At 41.0% G+C, this 14,534-nt stretch overlaps 1 protein-coding gene across 3 annotated transcripts in view; it reads right to left on the reverse strand.

Moving 5' to 3' along the window:
• Positions 1-5,600: 5,600 nt before the first annotated feature.
• TGDS (TDP-glucose 4,6-dehydratase) overlaps positions 5,601-14,534 on the reverse strand; it is a 35,163-nt gene continuing 26,229 nt past the window's right edge. For all 3 annotated transcript variants that reach the window (XM_063651049.1, XM_063651051.1, XM_063651050.1), the window contains exons 12-13: positions 9,046-9,189; positions 5,601-7,906 (exon numbers count right to left, since the gene is read on the reverse strand). In XM_063651049.1, coding sequence (XP_063507119.1) covers positions 7,812-7,906; positions 9,046-9,189 — 239 coding nt within the window. In that variant the 3' untranslated portion in view covers positions 5,601-7,811. The remainder of the gene's footprint in view (positions 7,907-9,045; positions 9,190-14,534) is intronic.

The following is a 14,534-nucleotide window of genomic DNA, read 5'->3' on the forward strand; positions in this document are numbered from 1 at the left end:
AATTTTGGGGGGGACATATTTTTTAGTCCACAGCAATTACACAAACTGATACAGCGCTGACTGCTGACCCATAGAGCACATTCTTTACCTTGCACCAAATACTCTTAATATTTTTCATAAAGACTCTGTTTCAATGAAAAATTGGCATGAGAATTAAAAACCCAAACTAGAATCTAGGGCTAGGGCCTAGTTTTTTCCTGCAGATGCTTTTTTATGGGCATGTGTATGCTTTTTGAAGGAAGTGGTTTGATGGATACAAAGCGATTCCTCCAAAATTCTATATTAAAGTTGTAACTTAGGGGAGAAGAAAAAAATTAATAGCTTGCAAAGATCATCAGTGTGCTGAATTGATCCAAAAGAAGTTAATTTATTTAAAGCCATTAAACCACAAGTCCATAAAGACCTTATTGTTTTTTGTTTTTGTTGAATCACAGACATCAATATCAAGCTTCTGGGTATACTTACCAGGCCAGAAACAATTAAGTAAATTATACTCAGAAACAACTTACCAAGCTTTTCATGTGTTCTAATCCAATCCTCCCACATCCATCAAGCAAATACCTAGCTAATCATGTGGATTTTGCACATTACCCTACAGGCCAGAAAACTTGGATTCTAGAACCTGAGTTTCAGAGGCTTGGATGCTTTTTAAATACTTCTTAGCTTAATTGCTTGTCTCTGTCTTTTGATGAAGTGGGCCAGACTCCCAACTGCATTTCTGTCCCCATCTCCTCATCTTCCCACCCTACCCTTATTCAACCATGAAGGATAAGGCCTGATTATTCACCTAGAGAAATAAAATGAAATAAATGTAATGCAACAGTTTCCTAAATCCCTTAATAATTCAAAAAAGAAATGTCAGAAAGCATAAATCAACCAGTCTCTTCTGTTAACCCAGTGAGGTACACAGCTGATGTCCAACGACCAGGGGCTCAGAGAAGGAGGCCACGACTCAGAGATGCCTGTGCACTTTGGTCCTGTTTTCCTTTCAGCCTCCCGGGGGCTTCACATTCTTGACTTTTGTAGGGACTTGCAACGCACCAAAATGGTATAAAGATTAAACTGAAGACATTTGAGAGACAACAGATGCAGCAAGAAGCCTTTTCTGAGCTTCTCTTATCTGAGGAAAGGCACAGCCTTCCAAGAAGGAAGCTGCCATAGGTCCTCTCTGTCTCTGGGGGAATTTCCAGCAAGGAAGGATTTATTAGCACTGGGATACGAAACTGCATAAACAAACATTATCACAAACTGTCCTACCTTCCATTTGTTTCCCTAAAGCCATCTGTCTCTCCTAAAAGCTCACTTATCTCCCATAGAAGTCCTCTCTCTCCCTCTTTCCCCCTCTTAAGCAGGTATATAAACCCTTATCCCTAGCTGTTCAGCCAGCCTCTTCATTTGAGTGTTCCCACATGCGTGTGAATTAAAATTTTTCTCCCATTAATCTGTCTATTTTCAGTTAATTCACAGCCCCTCCTGCCGCCCACTGAACCCTAAAGGCAAAGGGGAAATCTTTCCAACCCTTTCCATTGCTTTCATCCATTTCTCTAGTCCTGTTTATTTATTTATTTGTATCCCTTAACTCCATCTCCTCCCACTGGCCTATTCCTCACACCTCTCACTTTTTTTTTTTTTGAGTTGGAGTTTCCCTCTTGCGGCCCAGGCTGGAGTGCAATGGCGCGATCTCAGCTCACTGCAACCTCCGCCTCCTGGGTTCAAGCGATTCTCCTACCTCAGCCTCCCGAATAGCTGGGATTATAGAAACCCACCACCACGTCCAGCTAATTTTTGTATTTTGAGTAGAGATGGGGTTTCACCATGTTGGCCAGGCTGGTCTCGAACTCTGACCTCAGGTGATCCACTCGCCTTGGCTTCCCAAAGTGCTGGGATTACAGGCGTGAGCCACTGTGCCCGACCCACACCCCTCACTTTTAATCAGAAATGTAGTGTTTAGTAGAAAAGTCTTGGAGACAAGGCAGCTCTTCTCCACCCTTCCTGCCTATCTTCATTGCACACACAGGCCAGGGTTTTTCTAGAGGACTTTAGCGTATGGGCAGGAGAGGGTGACAGGAGGGGATAGTGGAGTTTTGCTGCTCTCTGTGGTCAGGGCTCAGGCAGGACTCTAAGGGAAGCCTCACTGAACCCACTGTCCTCAGTCCTTCTGTGGTTGGAATGGTCAGGGCACATGTCCAGGACTCTTCCAATTAGTGGGATAGAAAGCAGGGCCCTAGCCCCAGATTCTACCACTCAGCTCTCTAGCCTATTCTCCTCATTTGCAATTGGAAAAGTTGACTCCGATTTTCCCAACCACAAAAGTTTACATACAATTCAGAAGGGAATAAAACTGCAACCCAACCCTCTCATTCGACATGTCTTTCCCATTGATGCCTGATTCTTTCCCGACAGGCAGGAAGGAATCTATCAAACCACAGGCCAAAGAACCCTATTCAGACAGCACATTTTACCCTCATGACAATAATTACCTAAGTAGTTGGATAAGGAGAAATGCTTCAATTTGGCAATGACTGATGCTTCCCCCCCAAAAAATGCAAGAAATAAAATCCAAGTGCTGTTCTTTGTCCTGATAAGAAATATACAAGGATATTCAATCATATTGGTGCTTGTGTAATATTTACAAAATGTAAGGGACAATGCCTCTACCCCATGTATGAATCAATGAAAGACCAGAGAGGTTAATGACTGCCAGTGTGACCCAGTTATCTGGTGACAGAGGTAGGACTAGAACTTAGGTCTCAGATCCTAGGTCAGAGTTGTTATACTTGTTTATGTTTGTTTGTCCCTGTATAAGACCAACCTTATCAGAATAGAAGTTTGCTTAAATTTATGATAACATATACTTTGCGGATATTAAGTTTCGTGGCAAATGGTCTTTCTGGCTTTACTCAGTGCTGAATCTTGCTGCTTACACTAAACTGGCGCATTCCCTGAGCTCATGAAGAATTTCTATGCCAACCTTGTGAGGTAGGAGAATAGGCGCTGAAGGCAGGGAACATAGGCCAATTCACACTGACTTCTTAGAAATAAATCAAAATGAAAACCCCAATCTTCCACTTCCAAGTAACAAAAGGAACAGAGGCTACTTCCTTTGCACCCCCGCTTTTCTGCTCGGCAGATGAAAAACTGAAAGTACTTTTGATTGGTCCTCTCCTGCAACCAATCAGGCTGGTCGCAGGCCAAGTCTTCATTTGCATAGGAGTATAACTTTGTAACTTCACTTTAGCCTCTGATCGGTCACTTTCCACAACCAGTCAGAAGTTTGCATAGGGTGTAACTTTGTAACTTTGCTTCATCCTCTGATTGGTCCCTTCTTGCAACCAATCAGACTGATCACGGACCACTACTTTATTTACATAGGGCGTACTTTATTTACATAGGGCGTACTTTATTTACATAGGGTTTCCAATGGGAAGCCTCTACAGGGTATTTAAATCCCAGAAAATTCTGTCATCGCGGGCTCCCACCCTGTGGAGTGAACTTTTGTTTTCAATAAATATCTACATTTGTTTCTTCCTTCTTTTCTTACTTTGTGCGTTTTGTCCAATTCTTTGTTCAAGACGTCAAGAACCTGGACACCCTCCACTGTTAACACTTGTTTTGAGAATCTTGAGGCCTAATTACTTTCAATTAAAAATCTGGGGCCCAGAAAAGGACATGCTAGGAATCATTTATACTTCAGTGTAAACAGAGGTCTTTCCACCCACCTTTGGGTGGGTCTTTTGATACACTGTAAAGTAATAACGCATAGCATTACCTATGAAGGTTTCTTGCTATAAATGTTTGATCTGAAACCACTTAAGCCTCCAGGTAGACCTAACTTCCAGTTTATACGAAATTGAGAAAATGGAGAAATGAGTTAGATGACACCATGAAGAAATAACCAGATACATCTAGAATACGAGGCATTCTCTAAGACATCTAGCCTGCTGCTGTTTTCAAAAATGTCAGTGACATGAAGATAAAAAAACCCACATCAAAAAGACAGACAGCTCCATGTTTAACAGACTGAAAATACATCACCAAAAGTAATATGTGAACCTTTATTGAATCCTGCTATGGAAAAAAAAAAGCTGTAAATAAGATAATTTTGGGGGAACATGGAGAAATTAGAATATGTATATTAGATATTAGGGAATAAAATATATGACTCCATTCTCTTAAGTATAAAAATAATATGGTCATTAGGTAGGAGTATGCTATTGGTTTCAGAATATTTGTGCTAAAGTATTTAGAAGTGAAGTGTCATGACATCTACAACTTATTTTCAAACACACACACACATTTCCACATATGTACACACAAAAAGATCAATATGGCAAATGTTAACAATTGTTAAATTCAGGTAGAGAAATACATCTTTCAATTTTTCTGTATGTTTTAAATTTTTCATAAAAATTTAAAAACATTAGTCTTGTCTTACAGATCCTAGAAATTGTTGGATTTCAATCCTATTTTTCATTAAAGACTGAATAACTTTCCTTCTTATTAATAGGATTTTAGGCATGGAAAGGTGATTAGAGATACATTTTGTGAAAATGAACAGACCCTTCCCCAAATCCACAAATGGCCTAAGTAGCCTCTTTATCGCTTTATTGCTAAGGCTTGTCTTGTACATACCAAGATCATAATTTTAATTCTCAAGTCAGGATATGTGGTCTGGCAAAAGATTTTTTTTTCTTGCTTCTGCTTTTACTCATATAAAAGCCTTACAAAAGCATACAAATCAAAACATTTGTAGATATAATTTTTTATTTGTTTAACAATGAATCATCTTTATTTAAAAATGACATAAATGAAATTACGCTGTTTCAAGGATTTCAAATATACAGTTTCCATGTCTTGTAGTCAACTCCAATGTGATTTACAGCAAAATCTTTAACTTTACAAGGTCAGCTTAATAATCTACCATAATGTATGTGAGGATAAAAATGTCTTCCTTGTCTTTTATTTTTAACTTTTAATTTCCTTTTTGAATCAGGCTTTGAGTTTTGACCTTCACAATTACTAAGGAAAATCAGATTGCAGTAATTAGAATACTGTAGTAACATCATCTAAAACTATGGTTTGATTAGCCCATTAACTTCAGCAACCACAATTTCAACTCCTGAGAAATTTAAACCAATTTAATTTGAGCTATGTGGTACACTATTCCCTTTTTATGATTGCTGAAATATCTGCAGAATAAGTCAGAGGTAGCCCACTTATTTAGAGTATTACAAGAGCAAAAGAAAATCCCGCACAGCAGCAAATCAATTTAAGAGAAATGTGCATTTTCTAAATGTTAACACATGGAGCTTTCATTTGACATCTACTATCCAAATAGCTAAAATGGCCACTTTCCTTTAGAGATTTTTCTTCTGGGCAAAGAAACATTGCTTTATATTTTCCCTTAAGTTTATTCAATTAAAAAAATGTGAAGGGCAGAGCTCCAGAGCCATTACATTTTTAAAATTTTCTGGAAATAGAAATGTTTTTTTCAAGAGCTTATTTGGCTTATTTTAGGTACGATTTCTCATCTCTGTAATTTCCATTCAGCCTTATAACCTAAAAACATGCTTTCCCTCCTCTCCTACGCCTACGGTTAATTCTCACAACAATCTTCATTAAGACAGCAATGTTTTCATTCCAAGTCAATAGATGAGGTACTAGGCAGAGTATAGAGCTGTTACTAGACATGCAATTGGAGAGCTTTCCAGAACAGGCATACCTTGGAGATATTGTGGGTTCAGTTCCAGACCACTGCAATAAGGTGAATATTGCAATAAAGGGAGTCACAGAAATATTTTAGTTTCCCAGTACATTTAAGTTATGTTTACATGATACTGTAGTCTGTTAAGTGTGCAATAGCATTATGTCTAAAAACTCAATGTACATATCTTAATTAAAATATTTTATTGCTAAAAAATGCTAACAATCATCTGAGCCTTTAGTGAGTCATAATGGAAGGTCTGGCCTTGATGTTGATGGCTGCTGATCTATCAGTGGTTGCTGAAGACTGAGGTGGCTGTGGTAATGTCTTAAAATAAGATAACAATGAAGTTTGCTGCATTGACTCTCTTTTGTGAAAAATTTCTCCACAGCAGGCCATTCTGTTTGATTGTATTTACCCACAGTAGAACTTCTTTCAAAATTAGAGTCAATACTCTCAAACCCTGCTGCTGTTTTATCAAATAAGTTCATGTAATATTCTAAATCCTTTGTTGTCATTTCAGCAACGCTCACAGCATTTTCACCAGGAGTAGGTTCCATCTCAAGAAACTACGTTTTTTTTTTGTTTTTTTTTTTTTGCTCATCCATAAAAAGCAACTACTCATCCATTGAAGTTTGATCATGAGATTGCAGCAATTCAGTCACATCCTCAGGCTCCACTTCTAAATCTAGTTCTCTTGCTATTTCCACCACATCTGCAGTTACTTACTTCCTCCACTGAAGTCCTGAACCCCTCAAAGTCATCCATGAGGGTTGGAATCCACTTCTTTCAAACTCCTGTTAATATATTTTGACCTTCTCCCATGAATCATGAATGTTCTTAATGACATTTAGAATGGTGAACTCTTTTCAGAAGGTTTTCAATTCACTTTGCCCAGATCCTTCAGAGGAATCTCTATCTATGGCAGCTATTGCCTTATGAAATCTACTTCTTAAATAACAAGACTTGAAAGTCAAAATTACTCCTTGACCCATGAGGTACAGAATGGAAGTTGTGTTGGCAGGCATGAAAACATTAATATCCTTGTACATCTATATCAGACTTCTTGGGTAACTAGGTGCCTTGTCAATGAGCAATAATATTTTGAAAGAAATCTTTCAGTCATCTAGGCTTTGTTGTATAATTTCTAGAGCACAGGCAGAGTAGATTTAGCATAATTCTTAAGGGCCTTAGGATTTTCAGAATGGTCAATGAGTATTGGCTTCAACTTACAGTCACCAGCTGCATTAGACCCCATTAAGAGAGTCCTCTGAAACTCTGAAGTCAGACATTGACTTCTCTTCTCTAACTATGAAAGTCCTAGACGACATCTTCCTCTTTTTTTTTTTTTTCTTTGAGATGGAGTTTCGCTCTTATTGCCCAGGCTGGAGTGCAATGGCGTGATCTCAGCTCACTGCAACCTCTGCCTCTTGGGTTTAGGTGATTCTCCTGCCTCAGCCTCCCGAGTAGCTGGGATTACAGGTGCCCGCCACCACGCCAGCTAATTGTTTGTATTTTTAGTACAGAGAGGGCTTCACTATGATGGCCAGGCTGGTCTCAAACTCCTGACAGCTGAACCACCCACCTTAGCCTCCCAAAGTGCTGGTATTACAGGCGCGAGCCACTGCACCCGGCCTAGATGACATCTTCTAACAGAAGGCTATATGGTCTACATTGAAAATCTGTTGTTTAGTGTAGCCACTCTCATCAGTGACCTTAGCTAGATCTTCTGGATAATGTGCCGCAACTTCTCCACCAGCCCTTGCTGCTCACCATGCACTTTTGTTATAGAAACAGTTTCTTTCCTTGAGTCTCATGAACCAATCTCTGCTAGCTTCCAACTTTTCTTCTGCGGCTTCCTCACCTCTCTCAGCTTTCACACGATTGAAGAGTTGGGCCTGGCTCTGGATTAGGCTTTGACTTAAAGAAATGTGGGGCAGGCGCGGTGGCTCACACCTGTAATTCCAGCACTTTAGGAGGCTGAGGCAGATGGATCACTTGAGGTCAGGGGTTAGAGACCAGCCTCACTCCTGGTCTCTCCTGGTGAAACCCCGTCTTTACCAAAAATCCAAAAATTAGCTGGGCGTGGTGGCAGATGCCTGTAATCCTAGCTACTTGGGAGGCTGAGGCAGGAGAATTGCTTGAATCTGGAAGGCGATCGTGCCACTGCACTCCAGCCTGGGTGACAGAACGAAACTCCATCTACAAAAGAAAAAAAAGAAATGTGGATGGTTTGATTTTCTATCCAGAAAACTCAAATTTTCTTCACATTAGCAATAAGGCTGTTTCACTTTCCTATCATTCATGTGTTCACTAGAGCATCTCTGTTAATTTCCCTCAAGAACTTTTCCTTTGCATTCACAACTTGGCTAACTGGTACAAGAGGCTTAGCTTTTGGTATTTCTCAACTTTTAAAATGACTTCCACACTAAGCTCAATCATTTCTAGCTTTTGATTTAAAGTGAGAGATGTGTAACTCTTTATTTGAACACCTAGAGGCCATTGTAGAGTTTTTGTTTGTTTGTTTTTTAGAGAAACAGTCTTGCTCTGTCACCCAGGCTGAAGTGTAGTGGCACAATCTCGGCTCATTGTAACCTCTGCCTCTTGTTCAAGCAACTCTTGTGCCTCAGCCTCCCAAGTAGCTGGAATTACAGGCGCGCCATCACTCCCGGCTAATTTTTTTTTCTTGAGATGGAGTTTTTGCTCTTGTCACCCAGGCTGGAGTGCAGTGACATGATCTTGGCTCACTGCAACCTCCGTCTCCTGGGTTCAAGCAATTCTCCTGCCTCAGCCTCCCAAGTAGCTAGGATTACAGGCATCTGCCACCACACCCAGCTAATTTTTGTATTTTGAGTAGAGATGGGGTTTCACCATGTTGGCCAGGCTGGTCTCGAACTTCTGACCTCAGGTGATCCATCTGCCTTGGCCTCCCAAAGTGCTGGGATTACAGGTGTGAGCCACCGTGCCCAGCTCATTGTAGGGTTATTAACTGGACTAATTTCAATATTGTCTCAGGGGATAGGAAGGCCCAAAAAGAGGGAGAGAGATGGGAGAAAGGCCTATCAGTGGAGCAGACATAACATACAACATTTATCAATTAAGTTGGCCATCTTATATGGGCACGATATGTGGTGCCCCCAAACAATTACGCTAGTAACATCAAAGGTCACTGATCACAGACCACTATAATAGATATAATAATGAAAAAGTTTGAAATGTTATAAGAATTGCCAAAATGTAACAGAGATAAGAAGTAAGCACATGCAGTTGGAAAAATGCCACCGATAGACTTGCTCGACTCAAGAGTTGCCGCAAATCTTGAATTTATACAAAACAATTACCTGCGAAGCACAATAACGTGAAGCACAATAAAATGAGATATGCCTGTCGTTTGGAGCCAAGGGAAAAAGATGAAGAACTAGAATTGCTTCTTTTGCTCTTCAAAATCGACTTAAGTAGAGATAACACAAGGGGGCTTCCACTTCCTAAATTTGGGATAGAAAGGTGACATTGGTAAAATATAACATTTTCCATCACCAGGTAACACTATTTTTAAGAGTATGCCAATTAAAACATAGTGGGTTTAGCTATAAAACACAACAGTATTAAAAATACTATTAAAGCTAAGGAAGGATCCTAGAACAATTATTCAAGGTTAGAAATTTCTATAAAGAAGCACCAAAGTGAGAATTAAAGATCAGTCTTTCTAAACAACAACAAAATATAAGTGAAATCAGATATAAGACTTGCAAAACTGGTTCACCTCTTTCTTAAAGTGTGAGATTTGAGCAAGAAAGTGAGCTTTATGTAGTCAAATGATGTTTGACTACAAATGGTGAAAATGCAAGAGATTCTGCCTGGGGTGAGGAGGGAGAGGGAAATGTGTGTGCGAGGAGGAAGGGGGAGAGAGAGGCAGAGAGAAATTGAGAGACAGACAGACAGTGGCAAAGACTCTGCTCTTTAAAAAACCTGCAAATGAATAGAGATGCTGAGTGTCCAGGGAGGTGATTACACCCCCAGGAGCTCCACGTTTAGTGGAACACACACACCTATAAACAAATTGTATGAGTACAGTGTGATGGTAATATAGATAGCAGAACTTCAACATCTGCAGGTGAGGTCAAAGAGAGGCTCAAGCTAGCTAAAGATTCTAGAAGTGCAATAAAACAATTTTTGCATCTTTTGTACTGGCAAAAATTAAAGGTCTATTAATACCCATGGCTTGCTAGACTGCAGGTATTTCATCTCTATCTTTCAAATTTTAAGTGCATGTGCTTTTGGACCCAGATATACCAAATCTAGGCATTAATCCTTCAGAAATACACTCTCCTGTGTACACGCAGGTGTATATCGAGATGGTCAATGCAGCATTTTTTCAATAGTTGTAAGAGTATAAATTCATGACCTTCGAACGTGGCTGCACCTTCACTGGGCGGTGGTAGAGGTGCTGCTCTCATTTTCCTCTGAGACACTGCAAAACTCACTTCTCTCCTGTTGCCTCCCCGACTTTCAGGAAGAAAATTGAGGCCATGGTGAATTCCCTCACGCCCCTCCCCAAAAGTCACTGTATCCAATCTCATCTCAACTCCTGCCATTACTAATCCAGAAAGATAGGATCAACCCTATCCCAAAGCGAGTCTTTCCCTAGGGAGCCCATCTCCATGGACACTGCACTCCATTCATTATGCACTCCTGAATATCATTTCTCTTTCTTCGTTTATTGCTCATCTCTTCAGCTTATAATTATACAGAAGTCCATTCTGTGCTAAAAACAAAACAAAGCAGCTTCTGAAGAACTTTCCTTAAGCCTGTGCCTTCCTTAGGGCTGGCCCTATCTTGACTCTTCCCAGCTCATTGAAAGGCTAAATTCTATTTTTCCATCCCTTGATTCCTAATTACTACTCAATCTTCATAATCCAGAGGCTCTCTCCCTCTCTCTACACTAGAAAATTTGCCTGCACATTGCCAAAAACCATTGGACACTTCTTAGTCTTTGCCTTACTGAACTTCAGTTGGCCATCTGCTGGTTATTGAATGTCTCTCCCTTTTGCTTTGGTGGCGTTATTTCTTCCTTTCTTCCACTCCTCTGACTGTTCCATTTTTTTTTTTTTTTTGAGACAGAGTCTCACCTTGTTGCCTAGGCTGGAGTGCAATGGCGCAATCTTGGCTCACTGCAACCTCTGCCTCCCAGGTTCACACAATTCTCCTGCCTCAGCCTCCTGAGTAGCTGGGATTACAGGTGCCTGCCACTACGCCCACTCAGCTATTTTTTGTATTTTTAGCAGAGACAGGGTTTCACCATGTTGGCCAGGCTGGTCTCAAACTGCTGACCTCATGATCCACCCACCTTGGCCTCCCAAAGTGCTGGGATTACAGGCGTAAACCATGGCGCCCCACCCATTCCTTCTTTTTTATTTCAAAATTGATTGATTGATGGATTGATTTTTAAGGCTAGTCAAGTGAAGCAGTGGGAGTAATTTTTTTTTTGAGTCAGAGTTTCACTTTTGTTGCCCAGGCTGGAGTCCAACGGCATGATCTCAGCTCACTGCAACCTCTGCCTCCTGGGTTCAAGCAATTCTCCTGCCTCAGCCTCCCAAGTAGCTGGGATTACAGGCATGTGCCACCACGCCCAGCTAATTTTTGTATTTTTTTTTTAGTAGAGACAGGGTCTCTCCATGTTGGTCAGGCTGGTCTCGAACTCCTGACCTCAGGTGATCTGCCCGCCTCGGCCTTCCAAAGTGCTGGGATTACAGGCGTGAGCCACCGCACCTGGCCCGTAATTTTGTTTTTTAACCATTCCTCCCTAATTTCCTTGGGCTGCTTGCCTGCAACTTACATATTAGTGTTTCTCATGGCTTGTCTGTAAATCATTCCACCCACCATCAACCCTGTCATTTTGTATACTTTCCTTGGGGGGGATTTAATCCACTTTCAGATGTTAATAGTCATTTAACTCCCAAATATGTATGTCTAGATCTTGAGCCCTGACCACCAATCTGAGCTTCAGATTCACATACTTGACTGTTCACCAGGTATCTCTACTTAACATGTTCCACAGACCCTTAAAGCTCAACATCTCTCCAAGCTCAACATCTCCTAACTGTAATCCACCATTCTCCAACTCTTTCCAATTCAACACTGAAAACCTTAAAATACCACTCATGTCAAAAAATAGCACCTCCAATGTATCATCAATCAGTAAGTTTTTAAATCTAAAACATTCTCACGTCTGTCCCAGACTTTCCCTTCCCTGTTTGCAGTGCTGTGCTTTAGGCCTTATCATCGCCAGCCTGATTTACTGCCAACAGCTTCATAACTTCAATCCCTGCAGGAACTCATTCTTGTCTTCCTTAAATTCATCTTCCATGCTATTGCCAGAAAAAGCCATCAAAAACGTAATTCTGCAGTCAATAAAAATGGCAAAAGATCTCATAATATGCAAAAACGTTCATGATATACTGCTGCATGAAAAAAAACAGGCTCCACAACAGTATGTCCATTATGATCCTCTACTTGGTTTTTAAAATGTATGTATATATGCACAAAAAATTAAATGACATATATCAAAATATTAACAGGAATTATCTTCCCGTGTTAGATTATGGGTGATTTTCTTTTATTGATTAGTTTTCCAAGTTTTCTGTAATAAGCACATTATTTTTGAAACTAGGAAAAAGATAAATCCTGCAAATCTAACCATGTCAATTTCTTCCTTAAAATCCAGAATTAGCTCTTGGCTGGTAGGATAAAGTCCCAGCATCTTACCATGGCAGACAAGGCCCTCCGTGACCTAGCTACCACATTCCTCTCCAGCCTCACCTTCCCATCTCACGTTATGCAACAGTGGCTTTCAAACATTAGGGGGCTTCTGAATTACTGGGCCCCACTCTCAGGGCTTCTGATTCTGTCAGTCTGGGAATTCGTATTTCTAACAAGGTCCCAGGTGATGTGAATGCTGTCTGTCCAGGGCCACATTTTAAAAAATTATTATTATGGCCAAATATACATAATGTAAAAGTCATGTTAACCACTTTTAAGCGTGCAATTCAGGGGCATTAGGTAGACTCAATGTTGTACAGCTATCACCATTATCTGGTTTCAGGACTTTTTTCATCATCCAAACAGAAACTCTGTACACATTAAACAATACCTCCTCCCTCCTTCCTCCCTCAAGCCACTGGTAAACCTCTGATACTGTGTCAATTTGCCTACTAGAGGAACCTTATTTGAGTGGAACCATACCACTTTTGTCCTTTTGTGTCTTCAAGGGTTATCCATGTTGCAGCATGTGTCAGAATTCCACTCCTTTTTCAGGCCAAATAATATTCCACTGTATAAGCCATTTTGTTTTATCCATTTATCCGCTGATGGAAATTTGTGTTGTTTCCACCTTCTGGCTATGGCAAATACCACTGCCATGAGCATTGGTGTGCAGGTATCTTAGCCTCTGCCTTCAATTCTTTTGGATATATCCCTAGAAGTGGAATTGCTGGGTCATATTATAATTGTATGTTTAACTTTTTGAGGAACCACCATATTGTTTTCCAGAGGCTGCATCATTTCACATTCCCCGCAGCAATGCACCACGGTCCCAATTTCTCTACATCCTCACTGACATTGTGTTGTTTTAAAAAATAATAGCCATCCTGATGGGTGTCAGGTGATATCTCATTATAGTTTTGATTTCCTTAATGAAATGGAGACACATTTTGAGAATGACTATGCTAGAGTAAAACTGATGGCCTATTGTTCCCTGAACACACAGCACTATTTAAAACTTGGTGTTTTCACTCTGATGATCCCTCTGCCTGGAATCATCCTGTTCCCTCACTAACTCCCATTCATTAAGTCACAGCTCAAATGTCATCTCCAGTGAGCCTTCTAGGAATCTCCAGATTGGGTGAGCTGACCTCACAGAACCCGGAAGCAACTGGGGCAGTGGAAGGTGGAGGTAAGGGAGGTAGGGGAGGGTAAGGCATTGGATAAAAAGCAAGTGGTGCGGCTGGGTGCGATGGCTCATGCCTATAATCCCAGCACTTTGGCAGGTGGGCGGATCACGAGGTCAAGAGATCGCGAGCATCCTGGCTAACACAGTGAAACCCCCATCTCTACTAAAAATACAAAAAATTAGCTGGGCGTGGTGGTACGTGCCTGTAGTCCCAGCTACTTGGGAGGCTGAGGCAAGAGAACCCAAGAGGCGGAGGTTGCAGTGAGCCAAGATTGCACCATGGCACTCCAGCCTTGGTGATGGAGTGAGACTCTAACAAACAAACAAAACCAAGTGGTTTGGTTGAAAGTCTGTATAGAGAGCAATTAAACTCCAAGACCCCCTTCTCCCCTACAAGTGGCAATTATCAAGGTCTACCATTTGGATTTCCCTTTAAGAAAAAGCTTGCCATTCAGCTGGCAAGAGTGCAGTTAGCCAGCAGCTTCCACTTGCAATGCCTTCGGGATCCACCTGGTCATTTCTAAGTAGCCCCTGGCCAATGGCTGAACACAATAGGGAACCCAGCCATTTCTGCCCAGGTGGGGCTTTTTTTTTTCAGGAGATTTTGCTCTGCAGATCCCTGTTGAGCTGGATGAGATTCTGAAGCCCACTCTGCCAACCCTCTTCCTCACCCCTTCCTTTTCACAGCTGTCTGATCTACGCTGCAGCCTGAAGATTTCTTCTGCCCAATTATGCATCCTCCCTTTTCTATCTTTCACAAGCATTAACTCCCTATCCTATTAATAAACTGCTAGCACCTCTAATTTGGCCTCAGCCACTACTTCCCAGAGGACCCAAATGACACAGTCACTTCTAAGAGTGGTCTAACAAAACAGTTGATAA

This window comes from Pongo pygmaeus, chromosome 14 (genome assembly GCF_028885625.2).
Source record: "Pongo pygmaeus isolate AG05252 chromosome 14, NHGRI_mPonPyg2-v2.0_pri, whole genome shotgun sequence".
NCBI classification, from domain to species: domain Eukaryota; kingdom Metazoa; phylum Chordata; class Mammalia; order Primates; family Hominidae; genus Pongo; species Pongo pygmaeus.